Here is a 17,747-nt window from a genome sequence, read left to right as displayed (position 1 = left end):
GCCCAAGCATGGCTCCAGACCTAGTGCCAGGGGCCCCACACACCTTGTAGAAGGGGATTGAAGGGCTGGCAACCTCTCTGGGTCATGTCCATGGTTTCTGATAGCCCTGACATGCTCAGCCTGTGGGTGCCTGAGCCCTGAGCCCTCCTGGAGGGCAGCACGGCCTTCCCTGGTGCCCCTCATTTAGGGTCCATTGTCCTCTGTGGGAGGGAGAGAACAGAGCCAAGGGTTAAGGATGTGGTCTGTGGGGGGCCAGAAAGGCCCAATTCCAGTCATTCTGTCGCTCCCCAGCTGAGTGACATCTCTGTGCCTCAGTTTCCTCATTTATAACATGGAGATGATAATGGTACCTACCACGTAAGATTATTATGGCCATAATGTGGTAATAATATTAAAATTCTTAGAACATTAGTATTATTGTACATATCTTGGCCCTGCTCCTTAACATGGGAAGTCGCTTAACCTCTCTCTGCCTCAGTTTCCGTAGCTGTAAAATGGGAATAACAATCATACTACCTCAGAAAGTGGTGAGGATTAAATGAGTTAACGCTTATGAAGCACATAGCACAACACCCAGCACTTAATCAACAGGAGTTGTTACTATTTATTAATCTAGAAAACCTTTCTAACAAAGTGAGTAAAGGAGACAGGGAGGGAACTACCATGTGTCATGGCTTCTCTGTACCACAGAATCTCACTGATTCCTCTCATTTACCCATGAGGTGGCACTGGCACCCCCACTTTGCAGAGAAGCCTGAGGGTCAGAGAGGAGAAGTGACTTGTCCCAGATCCCTTAGCTAGACACCAGCAGATATTAAATCAGAATCTGAAGTTTGCCTAAGTCCAAAGTCCATCCTTCCTTTTCCACTGAACCAGCAATGCCATCTGAGGTGGGGCCAACCAAGCCAGGACTGGCGGTTCACTTGGTGGAGTGCTACAGCAGGCTCACCCAGAGAGTTGGCAATAGGTCACCATGTACAGTTGTGATGGTTAGACCCAGGGGCGAGTGTGGGCCTCCTTCTCCCAGTTGGCACATGGGGGCACCCTGGTCCTGCTCCCTGTCAGGCAGTCACTTCCTGTTCATCCCCAGTTGAACCTCTGGGTATTCATTTTCTCAGGGCACTGCCTCCCGGCCCCCCCCCCCGACTCACCCCCGCCCCCCCTGCCCCGCCCCAACACCAGATGCTGAATGCTCCCTCCTGGAGGCCCACAAAACCAGGCATCAGTCAAGGCTGAGTCTACAGCCCTGCCCAGCAACACCCCCTCGGGCATCCCTTTCCTGCTTAGGCGGGGTCCTGGCAAAGACAGCTTGGCCAGGGGCTGACTTCCTATTCCCTTTGTCAAAGCTCAGTAGCTCCCCGGAGCCCCAGAGAGATGTAGATAATGAAGGCAAATTAGCAACGCTTTCAAGAGAAATGAAATAAAAAGAAACCCACCCACCCACTCTGGGCACAGCATGGGTCTGGGACCAGGTGTATTTGGCTGTGCTGGGTTCAGCATCTCTCCCGCCTGCTCCCGCGACTCACCCAGCCCGCATTTACTGGGACGGCTGGCATCGCTGCGGAAATGAATTTCCCTCTGAAGCGAGTTCTTAACAGGACGGATTGACTGAAGGCAAAAGCTCATAATTGCCCATTGCTGGAAGGAGGAGACAGGAAAAAAGAAACATGCGGATAAAAATATCTCTGTTTTTTATGCACGTTTCCAGCTGAAAATTGGTGGGAAAGATGTTTTTGAAAAGCCTTCATCTCTAAGCATATAATTACCAGGTCCCAGAACAAAAAAGAGAGTGCGGGAGAGAGTGAGCATGTTCTCTGAGAGAGGGGGACTGGGGCCTGAACCCCCATGAGGATTTCTATACTAAAATAAGTCCCTCAAATTCTCAAGCCAGGGCTGCCTAGAGCCAGCAATGATGTGATAAACCCCCATTTTATGGGTGGAGAAATAGAGACTGAAGTCACACAGCCAATTGGTAATTCTGGTCCTGATTTGATTCTTGGTTTAAATGCTGCCTTAGTTTCCCCCTCCACCCAAGGATGCTTGTGACAGTGGGATGGTATGTCCCCTCTGAACAGGCCTCAGCAAACATTATAGCAGTGATCCTTCTGGATGCCTTTCTGAATATGGCACTGGGTCTTAGATATCCAGAAGTTTCTTATCCTGCAATTCACCTATCCAGGGTGGCCTCAACCTGTAAGAAAGGTCATCAAGGCCACGCGCTAAAATGCAGTAACATTCCCTAGAGAAGAGTCCCAAGTCCTCGCTTATTGCCCACTGACTCCTTGTTTGCACACAGTTGTATGACTCCTGGTTTGCAGCACACAATCAGGCCCACCTGACAGCTGGGGCAATCGATGGCCCACAGCCGGACCCAAAGGCAGCAAAAAATTGTAGAAGGAGGGAGTTGGGGCCACTCAGTGCTGAGACAAGCAGACCCATGCATGTCGGCTGTCTCAAGGATATCACTGCAGCCCAATTCAGCACCGCGTAGTTCACTGGAGCAAGATCTGAATATTGGGATGAGGAAAGGGGGGAGAGGACAAACTTGGAGGATTCCACGGAATCAGCCCAGGAAATGGGTCTTTGCCTTCAGCAGCCAGCGTCTTGCATCTTTTGCTTCAGAATTCTGCGTTTGGAGATCCCACTGTTCGTCGAGTCTCTGAATCTTTCAGTTTTAATATCAAGGCTCAAAACTCCACCGTGAACCTACTGTTGTTCCACTCCATTCTTTGGGATCCTACTGCTCTGAATTTGGCAAACTTGATCCTCAGCTTCCTCTTCCTTTCCTGAGGAGATAATCGCCCCTCCCCCATCCCCAGACTCCTAAACCTGGAGCCAGCAAACTTATCTCTGGTCTTCCCAAGAGAGAGGGATTGTCCAGTAGCAGAATCTAATCTGCACAGGATGAGACAGATTTTAATTCCAGCACTGCCCACATGAAATACCAGAGAACTTCGCTGTCACACACTTGATAGAATGCAGTCTTATTAATTTTATTAGCTCTGAAACATCTTGTTGAATCTAAATGAAGTGCGAATTAGAGAACTGTAATGGGAAGCATTATACTTAATGGGGTGTTGCCTAAATCGTTGGCAGCTGATGTGAACAGGGAGCCTGAGGGGAGGGGGTGAGCTGGGCTGCTGTGTGCCCAACTCCAGAGGTCCTAGAAATGATTCCAGATTGAACTGCTGTTTTATTTGTTATTTACCATCTTTTGGGAAACAAAGGGAGCTTAGCCATTGGTGTGACAGAGTGGAGTGATAGGGGAAGCAGGGATGGTTTCTCAGTGGTTAGAGCTGCAGGTGGTGAAGGTACTTAGGCTTCCTTAGACCCAGCCAGCATCCCACCCCTGACCCACGCTGAGCCCTGCCCCTAGCCCAGCCTGAGCCCCAACCTTGACTCTAGAGCAGCAGATTCTCAGTGGAGGGCAGTATTGCTCTCCTACAAGACATTTGGCAATGTTTGGTGTCATTTGGGTTGTCATGACTGGGGTGGGGTGCTGCTGGCATCTAGTGGTTGGAGGGCAGGGATACTGCTAAACCGATACTGCAGAAGAGAACCCCACCACCACATGGAATTATCCAGCAAAAATGTCAATACTGCCGAGGCTGAGAAACCTGCTGTAGACTGAACGCTGCTCTAGGGTCTGACTGAGCCCCGACCAGACTGACCCCACCCCTGGCTGAACCCTCATCTGATCCTCCCCCTCCTGAAAGGAACTGGCTGGGGTGGGATAAGTGGCTTCTGCCCCCTGCCAAGGCAGATTCCTCTCCAACCCTTCTTTCTCACACCTCCTCTAGGAAGTGAGGAGGGGAGACGGGTCCTGTGAGTTAGGTCGTGCAATGATCAGGAGGCTGGGAGGTGGAGTTGGGGAGAGGAGTGGCCTTCCCACAGCTGGTGAATGGCTGAGCCAGGATCTGCTCTCAGGCCTGGCTGAGCCCTGAGCCCATGCGCTTAACACTGGGCCAAGCTGCAGCCACAGGGGTGGGGGCGGCAGGAAGGCTATTCTTCAAGGGCAGGCAGGGGGCAGGGGTGTGCAGGCTTAGGTGAGGCCTGAAGAAGCAGCCGAAGCCCATGGTGTATGCCTGGTGCCTGAGAGGGGTGGCCCTGAAGGCAGCGTGGGAGAGCCCCCAGTTTGATGGTTTGTTAGTTGTCCTTGCCCATCTCAGTCCAGTGCTGAGAAAGGACTTGGAGAAGAAATATGAAAAAAAAATGTGGTTAAGGGACACTAGAGCATGGGGTAGGGTAGGCAAAGGGACCTGGGGTCTAGTTCTGGCTCTTTGTAGAGACTACCTTGGCCAAGGACTTTGCTGCTCTGAGCCTCAGTTTTCTCATCTGCCAAGTGGGTGTGATGGTAGCACCTATCTCCTCCCAGGGTCACTGTGACAAGTGAAGGAGATAGAAGGAGATCGTGTGGGTGGTGTGCACAGGGCATGGTTGGTGCGTGACATATGAGTCCTCTTCCCCTCTCCTGTCAGGACATAGAGGATCCAGAGCATGCCCAGGGCATAAGACAAGGGGACGCTGCAGGGAGGCAGGGCTCTGGCATCATCACAGAGCAGGTGGCCTGAGACCTCTAGCTTCAAACTGCTTTGAGATGCACAGATGAACTCACAGAACAAGTAGAGGTTGAGCTGGAAAGGAGATAAGGATGGTCTGTACAGCCACTTCCATCAACTTCAAACTAGAGGTTTGGCCAGTGCAATAAGAAATAAAAAGAAATTAAAGAAATAAAAAGTATAAAGTTTAGAAAGTAAGAAATAAAGCTGTCATTATTCACAGGTGACAGAAAATCCAAAGGTACCTACAGATAAACTATCAGAATTAATATGTGAATTTTTAAGGTCAGAATATAAAATCAACTGTATTGTTATATACTAGCAACAAATAATTAGAAAATGAAATTTGAAAAATAATTTCATTTATGATAGCATAAAAACACTGCAAATATCTAGGAATACATTTAATGAAAAAGGTACAAGACCTTTACCCGTGAAAGTACACAATATCCTTGGGATAAATTAAATAAGACAAAACTAAATGGAGGAATATACTATGTTTATCTATTAGAAGACTCAATATTGTAAAGACGTTCGTTTCCCACAAATTGATCTACAAATTTAATGCATTTGCAGACAAAAAATGAAAAGGAAACTGAAAACCAGCAGGATGAGTGTACGCTGATGAGTGAGGCTTCCCTATGGGGGTGGCGGTAGGAATGGTGGTGTTTGATGGTCAGTAACCAAAGTGCTGGGTTTTAATAGCTTAGGGGTATAGGAGGTGATGCCCTCTACCTTCCCTAGTTGGAACTGACACCCAAGCCTAAAGCCAGGACTTTAAAAAAGATATACCCTCAGTGAAAGGGGGAACTTGGAAAATATCCACCCAGTCACCAGAGAGCTAAAACAAAAGCTTCTCTGTCTTGGCTAGGTCTTCTTTGAGAATTTGTGATTCGAAGTATGCCCCTTGTTTCTGTTGAAGGTTATAATTTACACTACCACCATGGTTCTAGAATCTTGGAGCCAAGGTTATTAATATAAACATTGGTGTTTGTTAATATAAACATTGGTGTCAGGGTAATGTAATGATGCCTTGGCAGGCACCCAGGGGAAGGAATTACAGATTCTCTTGGGACACTGGAGGGACCTACCCTCAACCAGGCTTATTAAGATCCCCACATATAAAGCCCCACTAAGATGAGCTATAGTACAACAATTACCAAACACACAAGGAAACAATCCACCATGAGGGAGCGTCATCAGATAGCCCAGACAGCAGAAATCTCTCTCAAGAGTTTGAGATAATAGTAAATAGAATAATAGATGAATGTTGAAAAGATTTAAAATTATTAGAGACACATAAGGAATAATAGAAAAGGAAAGAACACAACAAGGAGAGAAGCAAAAGAACCACACAGAGCTTTGAAAAACCAAAACTATACTTGCTAAAATAAAAAACTCATTAGGATTGGGAAAATTTGAATATGGAGTGGATATTAAATTAATAATTAAAGAATGATTGTATTTTATAATGTGCGATAATGGTATTTTTGCTATGTAAGAGATATGTTCTTATTTTTTTAATGCATACCAGAATATTTAGAGGTGTAATTTCATTGTGTCTAGGGTTTTAAAATATTTTAGCATAGATAAAAATAAATGGAGTAAACATGAGGAAATGTTAATAATTGTTAAAACTAGATGTTGGGTAAATAGGATTCATTATACCAGACTTCAGTGTGACACAGAATCACCTAGTGGGCTTTTCAAAATGTAAGTTATTACAGCTGACAAAATATTTATATCCAGAATATATAAAAATGCAATAACAAGAAAACAAACAACCCAATTTAAAAATGGGCAAAGGATTTGGACAAACACTTCATCAAAGAAAATATATATGGATGGCAAACAAGGAAAAGTATTCAGCATCATTAGTCATTAGGCAAATGTGAATTAAAACCACAATAAGATACCTCTACACATACCTGTTAGAATGACTAAACTTAAAAAAAAAAAAAAATCCTGACATTGCTAAGTGCTGGTGAGAATGTGAAGCAACTAGAACCGTCTCACATTGTTGGTGGGCAGTTTGAAAAACACTGACAATTTCTTACAAAATTAACCTCCTTCTTACCATATGACCCAGAATGCCATTCCTGGGTATTGACCCAAATGGAATGGAAACTTACATCCAAAAAAAAAAAAGCCTGTGTGCAAACATTTATTACGACTGTTTAAAATCACCCCAAACTAGAAACAATGGAAATGTCTTTCAACAGGTGAATGTATAAAACTGGTGCATTCATGCAATGGGACATCACACAGCAAGGAAAAGCAACAAACTACTGATACACTCAACAACACGGATGAATCTCAAAAGATTGTGCTAAATGAAAGAAGTTAGGCTAAAAAAGCTACATACCATATGATTGCATTTATATGACATTCTAGGGAAGGCAGAATTATATGGAGAGAAAACAGATCGGGGCCTGTCGGGGGCTGAGAGTGAGAGAGGGACTGGCCACAAAGGGAGCAAGGGAGAGTTTTAGGGGTCAATGGAAAGACTCTAAAAGTTGATTGTAAAAAACAAAATAACAAACTTGCTTGTAGTGGTGATTAGGACAAAACCCGTAGAAATAAACACCAGAAAGGATTAATTTTTATATATATATATAATTTTAATATATATAATTTTAATATATATATAATTTTAATATATATATAATTTTAATATATATATATATAACTTTTATATATATATAATTTTAATATATATATATATATAATTTTAAAAGTGGAGAAAAATGTTAGACTAATATACTAAAACACACACACACATTACTAGACTTCACCCTCAAAGTTTCTAATTTACTAGGTTCTGGGTGGGGCCAAAGAATTTACATTTTTGATAAGTTCCCAGATGATGCTAGTACATTTTGAGAACCTCTGCTTTATATGAATCTAGTACTTTCCTTATATTCGAAATGTAAGAAAAATTTCATAACAAGTTAAAAAAAATGATAGATTTCGTTGCAGATTAGACACATCCCAGAGAAATAGAGATAGAAAATATGACAGATGAGTCATGGGGGATAAAGTGGAAAGTCCTGACGTACACCTATTAGGCATTTCAAAACAGAGAGATGAAGGAAAAAATACTTGAAGAAATAATGGGAGAGCGTTTTGTAGAATTAAAGCTAAAGGAGACAGACTTACCTTGGGCTGCCTCGAATGTCTGAGAATATGGCTAGTACATTATAAAGTACAATCCTCATGAAGTAATATTAATCAGGTCCACTCAAGATTGAGTTTGTTCATGGTCACCACTGTCTCACCTGTGCTGTGATGTCTGCATGTGAGAGAGCTCCCTGTCCCAGCAGGAGTGCAAGCACAGCCCCAGTGTTAGAGTCAGTCGACCCAGGTTCTAATCCAAATTGCCTAATTTCCCAGCTGGGTGACTATGGGCATGCATTGTCCCTCTCTGGGCCTTAGCTTTTTTATCAGTACAGCGGAATAATATTACCCATAATAATAATACCACCCTTGGGACTTTGGAGATGGTCAGATGACAGCTGCAAAGTTCCCAGTGTATGGTGTGTGTTCAGAAGAATGTTATTCAGCCCCCAGAGCAGAGATGGAGCCTCCCTGGAGAGGAGAGCCATGAGGATCCCGCAGCAGACACTCAGGTGAAGCTGGTGGCAGGAAGGAACGCCTCTGACAGGCCACATCCATGAAGTCGAAGATTCCCAAAGCAGAAGAGGTTCGCCTGAATGGAAATGAAAATGGAACCGGGACCTTTTCTCTCTTTCTTGCCCACAGACGATGGGCCTTACTCCAAAGGAAGCAAGGATGCAGGAGGAGCCGATGTGGCCCTGATATGCCGCAGACAGAGCATCCCAGGTAATGACCCCCCGCTCCTTCCTCTTCCTCTGTCCTGGAGGCACAGAGAGCTCTGGGTGTGGGCTCTGCTGCTAACTTGCTCTGTGACCTTAGGCCAATCACTGAACCTCTCTGATCCTCCTCTGTAAAAAGGAGATGATCTCACCCAGTGTAATGCAGCCAAGTGTCCTGCTTACCAAGTGTTAGCCTCAACTGTCTTAGGGCTGGGGGCCCAGAATTGCCCCATTCTTCCCCCTTACCCGCCCCGCCCATCTGTTGGCAGAGGAGTTCCGAGGGGTCACTGTGGTGGAGCTGATCAAGAAAGAAGGCAGCACACTGGGCCTGACCATCTCAGGTGGCACCGACAAAGATGGGAAGCCCAGAGTCTCCAACCTGAGACCTGGGGGGCTTGCGGCCAGGTGAGAAGGGGGCTTGGTGAGGGCAGCAGGAAGGGGACCAGGGGCCAGTGGAAAATGTACTAGGGCTTTAGGCAAAGCAATCAGGCAGTTGTTTCCAGGAGCAACTGAGAGCTTGGTGTCTGTGGAAGGAAGGCCTCCACTGGGGGCTGTAATTCCAGGCCCCAGCTTCTTGTCTGTCTCTACACCAGGGGCTGACTTGGCCATAGCGCCCTATCTCTCCAGACCCGCCAGGCCTTTGCCTATGCGGTTCCCTCTGCCTGGAAGTCCCATTCCCCATGACATCCCCCTGGCAGACTCCTATTCATCTCTCCACACTGCCTCTGGGAAGTCCGCTTCCCCAAGCTGGGGCAGCTGCTCTGCTCACACAGACCTGTGTGCCACTTCTGCACCACACACTGCCCTGGATTTTCCCATTGTTTTACCTCGGTGGCTCCCTTGGACCATGCGTTCCATGAAACCTGGGAGTTAGCCTCTCCATTGCTGACCCTCTAGGCCTGCAAAGGGCAGTCCCGAGAAGTGTCCAGTTGAACAGTACAGATTAGTGGTCAAAAGCCAGGAAGTGTTGGGACTAGCAAAGGAGGTGATGATCTGGCTATTCTCTGGGCTTGTCTGGGGCTGGCTAGAGCTATGAGGGTGACCCCCTCCAGGAGGAAAAGCAGGCAGACCAATATTGGGGAAATGCCAGGCCTGGGTGTCAGATGGGTCTAGGTTAGAATCTGCGCTCTCCGACTCACTGTGTGACCCCGGACATTGACTTCTCTGAGCCTCAATTCCCCACCTGTAAAATGGGGATCCAGAGGCCATAAGGATTTAAGGGGAGTGTGGCTGTGAATGCTGGCACCGGTCACCATGCATGTGCTCTGGCCTCCGTGCTCCCAGGAGTGACCTGCTGAATGTGGGTGACTACATCCGGTCAGTGAACGGGATCCATCTGACCAGGCTTCGCCATGATGAGATCATCACTCTGCTCAAGAATGTGGGCGAACGCGTGGTGCTGGAGGTGGAGTATGAGCTGCCCCCGCCCGGTGGGTGCCCTTGGACAGGGAACTTTCTCCACTGCCTTGGTTATGGGTGGACACAGCTGCCTCCCCGCCAAGGCCTGGGTGCTGGGGATCATGCCAGGTGGGGTAGGTGGGACCTGGAGACTGGCCACAAACATCCATGCCTCCTCTGAGGGCTTTGCCTACAACTGCAGTAGGCTGTCACCAGGAGGTGGCAGGGTCCTGTTTATATATAACCCATTGTCATTTTGCATATTTAGTTTCCAGATGTTTTTCCTTTAAGGGGGAAAGTTTGGGGAACATTGGCTGAATAAACTGTTTCCTGTCCTACCATCCTGCACCGAGTATTGTAGCCTAGGGTTCAGCCTAGCTCTGAACTTTCATAGTTGGTCTAAAGTCTTGAAATTGAGTGTCTAAATTCAACCCTGGCCTAAGCCCATTAGCCATGGATTCAAGCCTGAGTTCTGTCACTGTCTTTGTGTGAGCGTGGGCAGGCCCTTTCCTCTCTCTAAGTGGTGGACTAAGTGGGTAATTAGGGAAAAGGGTCCCTCTAAGCCTCACTTGTCCTACCTGTTAAATGGGGGAGGAGTTTACCCTTACTGTAATCTCTGTGACTGGCTACCCAACTCTCCTGGAAAGAGCTTTGGGGACATCTGCCAGCTCAGTGATGTGACTGAGAGACTCAAAGGAGTCCTCCATTTCTCTCTAGTTCCTGAGAACAACGCAGGGATCATTTCAAAAACGGTGGACGTCTCCCTCTACAAGGAGGGCAATAGCTTTGGCTTTGTCCTCAGAGGTTAGTGTAATGGTCGTCCTTGGTTCAGGGGGCGGGAAGGTGGCTAATTCTAATTCTGTGTGTTCTGTTTTGCTTTAATGAATGTAATATATATATATATATATATATATATATATATATATATATATATATCTGATATATCATATGCATATATCCCATATATATGTGTGTGTATACTATACTATAATATATTATATATATTATACATATAATATATATTGTATATTATATATATTATATGTTATAACATGTATATATGTATTGATTCTGACTTTAACGAACTCAGGACCATTAAGCCAAGTGTTAAATGCAAAAAATTGCTAAGCAATGAAGTGTGCGTGGTTGAGGGGAGTGAGAGGTAAAAGTTGTACCAGAAAATGATGGTGAAAGCTGCTACTGAGATTGAGAACAAAGTCTGGAACTGTCTAGCAACCAGGGCAAAAAGGGAAATAGGATGAGATCACGGAAAGGAAGCAAGCCGTTTAACGGGAGAGGTCTTCGGTCATTTTCCCTCCTTTTTGCCCCAGCTCTGGGCAGGGAGAGGGGGTTTATAGCTGGTATCTCATAAGAGGGCCTGTGAATAGCAAGGACAAGGTCCTCAAGCAGATTTAATTAAGGGAGTCTGCTTAGTGGCTCTGGGCCTCAGGAAAGAAGTGGGTAGATGATTTCCTGCCTCTTGTTGAACTCTGTCCAGGAGGTGCCCATGAAGATGGCCACAAGTGCCGCCCACTTGTCCTGACCTATGTGCGGCCCGGGGGCCCTGCTGACAGGTGAGTCTGAGCCAGAGGAAACCTTACAGCTTTGCACTGGGTTGACCAACCCCAGCTCCTTGTGAAGGAGGCAGAGTGGGGGCTGTCGTACCCATTCCTCAGATGAGCAAATTGAGGTTCAGAGAGGGGACACCCTTTGCCCGTAGTCATTCAGGGAGTTCTTGGTGGAGCTAGGACTAAACCCCAAATGAGAAGGACATCAAGCTCTTTCTTCTCCGACATCCTACTATCTCAGGGGACTGGGGGGAAAGCAAGCCTTGGTGTCACGTCTCTCTTCCCTTCCCTAGTCTTAGTTTTCCCCCTCCATGGAATAAGTCTAATATTGCAGCCTCTAAGAGTTGCTGTGAGAGATTTGGGGGCATGGTGATCAGCGTCGCTTGCTGTGGCCTCTGTAATTCAGCCTCCCCAGTCCTGGCTGTGCTGCCCACCCCGGCCTGCCTGGGCCGGCCCAGAGGTACCAGGAAGAGAGAACGTGGGGGAGGAATGTATCCAGTTCCCAGCTTCTGACCTCCCCAGTGGGAGATTCCTGGCCATTTTAAGAGAAGCCTGAAACAGTCTTGTCAGAAATCTAAATCTGTCCTGGGACAGGGCCCTGTGACAAGCTATTCATAGAACCTCCCAGAATAGCTTTGGCCACCTGTTGGGGCAAGCATTCCAAGGCAAGGATTTGACCCAAACTGAGGTGAACCCCAGCTCGGTCCCCACCCCAGGGCCCCTGGTGAATTGGTTCCCAAGCACATTTGTCCCCAGGCCAGAATCGCTGCTAAGAAACCAGGGTGGGGACAGTGGGTAGGAATCTCTGATGGGCAGCATGAAGCATCCAGACTCCCCCACTGCTGACGCTATGCTGCCCTGGCAGAGCTGCCATCCTCTCTGGGCCCTGGTGTTTTCCTCTATCCCTGGGGCAGGAGGGAAGTGGTGACCTAGAGGGCCATCCTCAGCGCAGATATTCTAGGGTTGAGCTGGGACTGTGAATTTCTGAAGCACCAAAGGGGGCAGGAGATGTCAGAGCTGACCTGACCCCCGTGTGCACCGCCTGCTTCATGTACTCAGCTGCCCTCATAGTCATTCAGTCTTTCACTTGTTCTTGCATTCCTTCACTCATCTGGTCCATCCCTTTCTCCTTCACCCGCTCCCTGCACCTCCTCTGTCTTCTGTGTCCCACCTTTGCTAGCGTACTCTCAGCAGGGCTGTGCCTAGTCGCGCTGGGCCAGACTGGCTGACCCGGCCCTTCCCTGCAGGGAGGGCTCCTTGAAGGTGGGTGACAGGCTGCTCAGTGTTGATGGGATCCCGCTGCATGGGGCCAGCCACACTGCTGCCCTGGCCACTTTGCGGCAGTGCAGCCACGAGGCACTCTTCCAGGTGGAATACGACGTGGCCATTCCAGGTGAGCTGGGGACCTGAGGACTAGGGTTGGGCAGGAAGAGGCCCAAAGGTGGAGGAAGGGGGTAATGGGCACAGATCCTCACCACTGTAAAGGCTATGTGACCTTAGACCAGTCACTTAGCCTCTCTGAGCTTTTGGGCAACAACCACTATGTACTAGGCACTGTCTGATGCACTAGGGATCCAGTTGAGGACAATACAGATGACGTCTCTGTTTTCATGGCTCTGACATTCTGGTGGGGAGGGACAACAGTAAACCAAATAAATCAAATATAGAGGGTGTCAGTTGTCAGTAAGTGCTGTAAAAAAAAATCAAAGACTAGGTGGTGCTATGGGAAAGACTATGGGAAAGGCTAGAGGGTGCCCTTTAATTTGCAGCCATCGAGTGAGAGAAAGGCCATGGTGGCTGGACCAGGCTGGTGTCCGAGGAGGAGCACAGAAGGGGTCAGATTCAGGAAACGTAATGGAGGTCGAGCTGGCCTGATTTGCTGATGTTTGGATGTGACGGGGCCGAGAGCAGAAGGAGCTAGATTTTGGTTTTGAGCCACTTGGGTGGGCCAATGGGAGTGCCATTTTCTGAGATGGGAAAGCGTTGTTGTGGACACTGCAGTTCAGTGCCAGCAGACAGTAGGCTCTCAGTAAATGTGAGCAAACTAGTATTGCCCAGCAAAATCTAGTGGTCAGGGCCCTCAGACCTGAATACCTGACCCTCCCCTCATGCACAGTGGCTGTGTAAACTTGGACAAGGCCTTTACCTCCACACACCTCAGTTTTCTAGTCTATAAAATGAGTGCAGTGAGCCCTTCCTGGAAGCAAGGATTAAATCGAGATAGCAGAGGGAAGAAAGTGTTCAACATTTGCATTTCAAACTCTTCTTTCCTTCCATGTGCCAGATACCGTGGCCAATGCTTCAGGACCCTTGATAGTAGAAATAACGAAGACGCCGGGGTCTGCCCTGGGGATTTCACTCACCACCGGCTCCCACCGGAACAAGCCGGTCATCACCATCGATCGCATCAAGCCAGCCAGCGTGGTGGACAGGTGAGACATATGCTGGGTGCTGCTACAGCGAGGGTGGGTGGGCAGGGAGAGAGGTTTCCCAGAGCTCTGTCTGGCCAGACCAGCTTCCCCCTTCAACACCCCACCCCCCACCTGGCCAGGAGTGGGGCCCTGCATGCTGGAGACCACATCCTGTCCATCGATGGCACCAGCACGGAACACTGCTCATTGCTTGAGGCCACCAAGCTCCTGGCCAGCGTGTCGGAAAAAGTGCGGCTGGAGATCCTGCCTGCGCCCCAGAGTCGGCGGCCCCTGAAGCCCTCAGAGGCAGGTGGGTCCACTTGGAGAGATCTCAGGGCACATCATAGGTATTAACTCATTCTGATCCTCCCCGTTATCCTGGAGGTGGTCACTGTCTTAGTCCTATTATACAGATAATGGCAATGAGACACAGAGGGGCTAAGTGACTTGTCCAAGTGACCGGGCAGCTGGCTCCAGAGTCGGCCAAGCCCCTGGGTGAAGGTGGGGGTGCTGCACAGGGAGGCAGAATCCATGTCCTGAGATAGTTGGGTTCTCACTCCTCCACCCAAGGATGTGTTGTACTAGGCTGGACCCCTCAAAGCCCCATAGCAGAAGAGCCAGGACCTGGCCGGAACTGTCTGGGAGGAAGTGTTACATGGCAGCCAGTTTGGACAATCAGCTGGGGCAGGTGGGGGAGGCAGATCTCTGGGCTTCCGTGCAAAACAGATGCTTAGATGGAGTAAAAGTACAAAGAATTCACTGGGGAAGGCCTGCGAAAGGTTGAAGGGGGAGGATGCAGGGCTGAGCAAGCCTTGGCCAACCCAAGGTTGGCACACAGGTTGCCCATGAGAGCCCAGCATGGACAGAAACGGCCATGTCCTGGGGCCCTGAGGGCTCAGCCCCTGGCTGAGGCTGCCCAGGCTACAGCCTTGTAGCAGATCCCAAAGCTGCTGTGGCCAGATGCCATCTGCCGACTGCACTCCTTAAAGCTGATGGGCCAGTGCTCGGGCTCCAGAGCCAGTGGACCTGGTTCAAATGCTGGTTCCACCACCTCCCGCCACGGGCCTTGGCCAGGGCTACTTTTCCTCCCCTGTCCTGCTACTGCGTGGCCGAGCCCTGAGCACAGTGCCTGGCACATCATGGGTACCCAAGACACATGCAATCCTGACTGCCTCCCTTGGCTCAGGGGAAACTCAGGATCTTCCGGTCCTGCTTTCCTCACTTCACCTGCAGGTGGGAGCGCAGCCTCCAAGGGGGCGTGGTGAGTTCCCACTCACTCAGGCCCTGATGCTTGCACTTCTCTCTCCTCTTCCTCGGCTGGCCACAGTGAAGGTGCAGAGAAGCGAGCATCGCTGGGACCCGTGTGTGCCCTCCTGCCACAGCCCCCGGCCGGGCCACTGTAGGACATCCACCTGGGCCACCTCTGCCAGCCAGGACCAGAGCCGATGTAACATGCCCACCCCACTATGGCTCGTGCATGTTTCAGAGGGGAGGAAAACAAGACCCAGAGAAATTAGGAGACCTGCCCAGCGTCACTGAGCACATTAGTGATGGGATGGGCCCCTGTCCTTGGCAACTGGGTGTCACCAGGACTGTGAAAACCCTACAGTCTTTGAGGCCCAGAGGGGGAGAGACTTTCCTGAGGTCACACAGCGGGTGGTTGAGGGGAATCAGGGAAGGCATCCCCACGCTTCCTGTGGTTGGGTGGCTTCCTGGTACCCACTGTGCAGCAGGGGGGAGGGCCCTGCTGGGGTTCACCCTGCTGTTCTCTCATCTCCCCAGCCTTATCCTCAACTCCATTTTCCTCACCGACCATGAACCACACCTTTTCCTGCACCAACCCCAGCACCCTTCCCCGAGGATCCCAGCCCATGAGCCCCCGGACCACAATGGGGCGGAGGAGGCAGCGAAGAAGGGAACACAAGAGCTCATGTAAGCTCTGGTCTCTTCCCTCCCTTCTGGGTTGCCTGAGAGAGACTTGCCCAGGGTGGGGGATATTTTAGGGCAGGGCTCCGTGTGTGTATGTCGGTCGTTAAATAACATGAGTGGTACATCGGGCTGCTGTGGGTGGTTGAGCAGGTTGTGTGCTGCATGAGGACACGTCTGAGGGGGGCCAGTTACTCTGTACATTTTAGTCGTGTATTTTTATTATGGAAAATTCCCAGCAGGCGGTGGCAAAGTGTCTTGAGGACATCCAGGATGCCTTTTCAGATTTGCATGAAGGTCTCACAGTAACTGCATTTCATTTTTCTTTCATTCAGGCTTTCTGATCCATTCAGGTGTGTGGTGTAACTGACATTTCTAGAATGTCCTCTAAGACAAAGACACATAGGCCTGAGATAAGCTATCCAGAATATAATTTTCACTTTTGCTATTTATATGTCTACTCTTTGACTAAAGACTTTTCTCTTTATTTATGATATGATCACTGTATATGTAGTTCCCTTTTGACATGAAGGTATTTAAGTATTTTAAAGAGTGAGTGAGTGTAAAAGCAAACAGTAGTGGAAGACAATGCAGGAGGCATGTGGAAGTAGCAAAAGTTACAAAAACGCCCAGAATTTTGAAATCTTTCCTGGGAAGAGTCTTTCCTTTGTGTAGAAAGTGTAGCCAGCCTCCTGCCATGTGAATTGCAGAGGCCGCCAGGAAGGATGGAAGGTCAAACTGGGCATTTGGAATTGAATCAGGTGAGGGAAAGGAATAGTACAAGACACCTAGCACCTGAAAGGAGCTAAGCATGGTTATGAACTTCCTGGCAACCAAGGTGAAAAGGGAAACAGATTCCAGAGTTAGCTGAGAAATAAAATACACCTTTACCAACCACCTTTGTCAACCATCAAAGCTGGGGATGTGTAGATGAAAAAATTCAGAAAAGCTGTTCATCGGCAGGGGCATGTGGGAGCTGGGGGTGCTTGGGACACCTTACATGTCCCCTTCCTAGAATGGGTGACAAAGCATCATTGTTATTATTGATGATCATAATTAATGAGTTAAATGACATTTTGAATACCTGGATACCAGGCATCATCCTTATCATTAGGGGTGTAATAGTGAAAAAAATAATAACTATAAATATAATAACATAATATACCCAACAGCATAATATATTGTACATGCTGCAATGTGTAATAAACAAAATGGCATATAAAGACATCATAATATAGTGTGATTAGTAATAGAATGAAATATAAAAATACATTTTATTTAATAAATGATATCCAATATCCATATATTTTTTAATTTTATTTTTCAGTTACAGTTGATATTCAATATTATATTAGTTTTAGGTGTACAACATAGTGGTTGGACATTTATGTAACTTACAAAGTGATCCCCTTGATAAGTCTAGTACTCCCCTGGCACCCTACATAGTTTTTATAATATTGTTGACTATATTTGCTATGCTATACTTTACATCCCTGTGACTATTTTGTAACTGCCAATTTGTACTTCTCAACACCTTTTCAATATCCATATTAATAATACAAATGTATTTTATATATAGAATATAACACAATATATACTAAGTAACATAATATGTCAAAAAGCTATATATAAAGTTATCATATGACCAAGGAATTCTGCATCTAGATCTTTGCCTAAGAGAAATGAAATCATATGCCATGTACACCCAAAAACTTATCCATGAAGATTCATAGCAGCATTGTTCATAATAGCCAAAAGGTGGAAACAACCCAGATGTCCATTAACAGATGAATGGATAAACAAATGTGGCATATTCATATGACAGAATATTATTCAGCCTTAAAAAGGAATGAAATTTTGATATGTGCTACATTATGCTACAACCTGGAAAACATTATGCTGAGCAAAAGAAGCCAGACACAAAAGAGCATATATTATGTGATTCCATGTATATGAAATGTCCAGAATAGGCAGATCTATAGAGAAGAAAATAAATTAGTGTTGCTTAGGGCTGATAGAGATGTAAGGATTTGGGACTATAGCTAAAGG

The 17,747-nt window shown here is 47.6% G+C and overlaps 1 protein-coding gene across 4 annotated transcripts in view; it reads left to right on the top strand.

The window, feature by feature from the left end:
• GRIP2 (glutamate receptor interacting protein 2) overlaps positions 1 to 17,747 on the top strand; it is a 90,818-nt gene that overhangs the window by 52,933 nt on the left and 20,138 nt on the right. For all 4 annotated transcript variants that reach the window (XM_074312946.1, XM_019747028.2, XM_019747038.2 and 1 more), the window contains exons 2-11: positions 8,322 to 8,402; positions 8,665 to 8,800; positions 9,680 to 9,825; positions 10,511 to 10,597; positions 11,292 to 11,367; positions 12,609 to 12,754; positions 13,646 to 13,793; positions 13,913 to 14,082; positions 15,100 to 15,219; positions 15,555 to 15,704. In XM_074312946.1, the coding sequence (XP_074169047.1) occupies positions 8,322 to 8,402; positions 8,665 to 8,800; positions 9,680 to 9,825; positions 10,511 to 10,597; positions 11,292 to 11,367; positions 12,609 to 12,754; positions 13,646 to 13,793; positions 13,913 to 14,082; positions 15,100 to 15,219; positions 15,555 to 15,704 (1,260 nt within the window). The remainder of the gene's footprint in view (positions 1 to 8,321; positions 8,403 to 8,664; positions 8,801 to 9,679; positions 9,826 to 10,510; positions 10,598 to 11,291; positions 11,368 to 12,608; positions 12,755 to 13,645; positions 13,794 to 13,912; positions 14,083 to 15,099; positions 15,220 to 15,554; positions 15,705 to 17,747) is intronic.

Source organism: Rhinolophus sinicus, linkage group LG10 (genome assembly GCF_036562045.2).
Source record: "Rhinolophus sinicus isolate RSC01 linkage group LG10, ASM3656204v1, whole genome shotgun sequence".
NCBI lineage: Eukaryota > Metazoa > Chordata > Mammalia > Chiroptera > Rhinolophidae > Rhinolophus > Rhinolophus sinicus.
The sequence above is the reverse complement of the archived record's forward strand: the minus strand, read 5'-3'. Positions and strand labels throughout refer to the sequence as shown.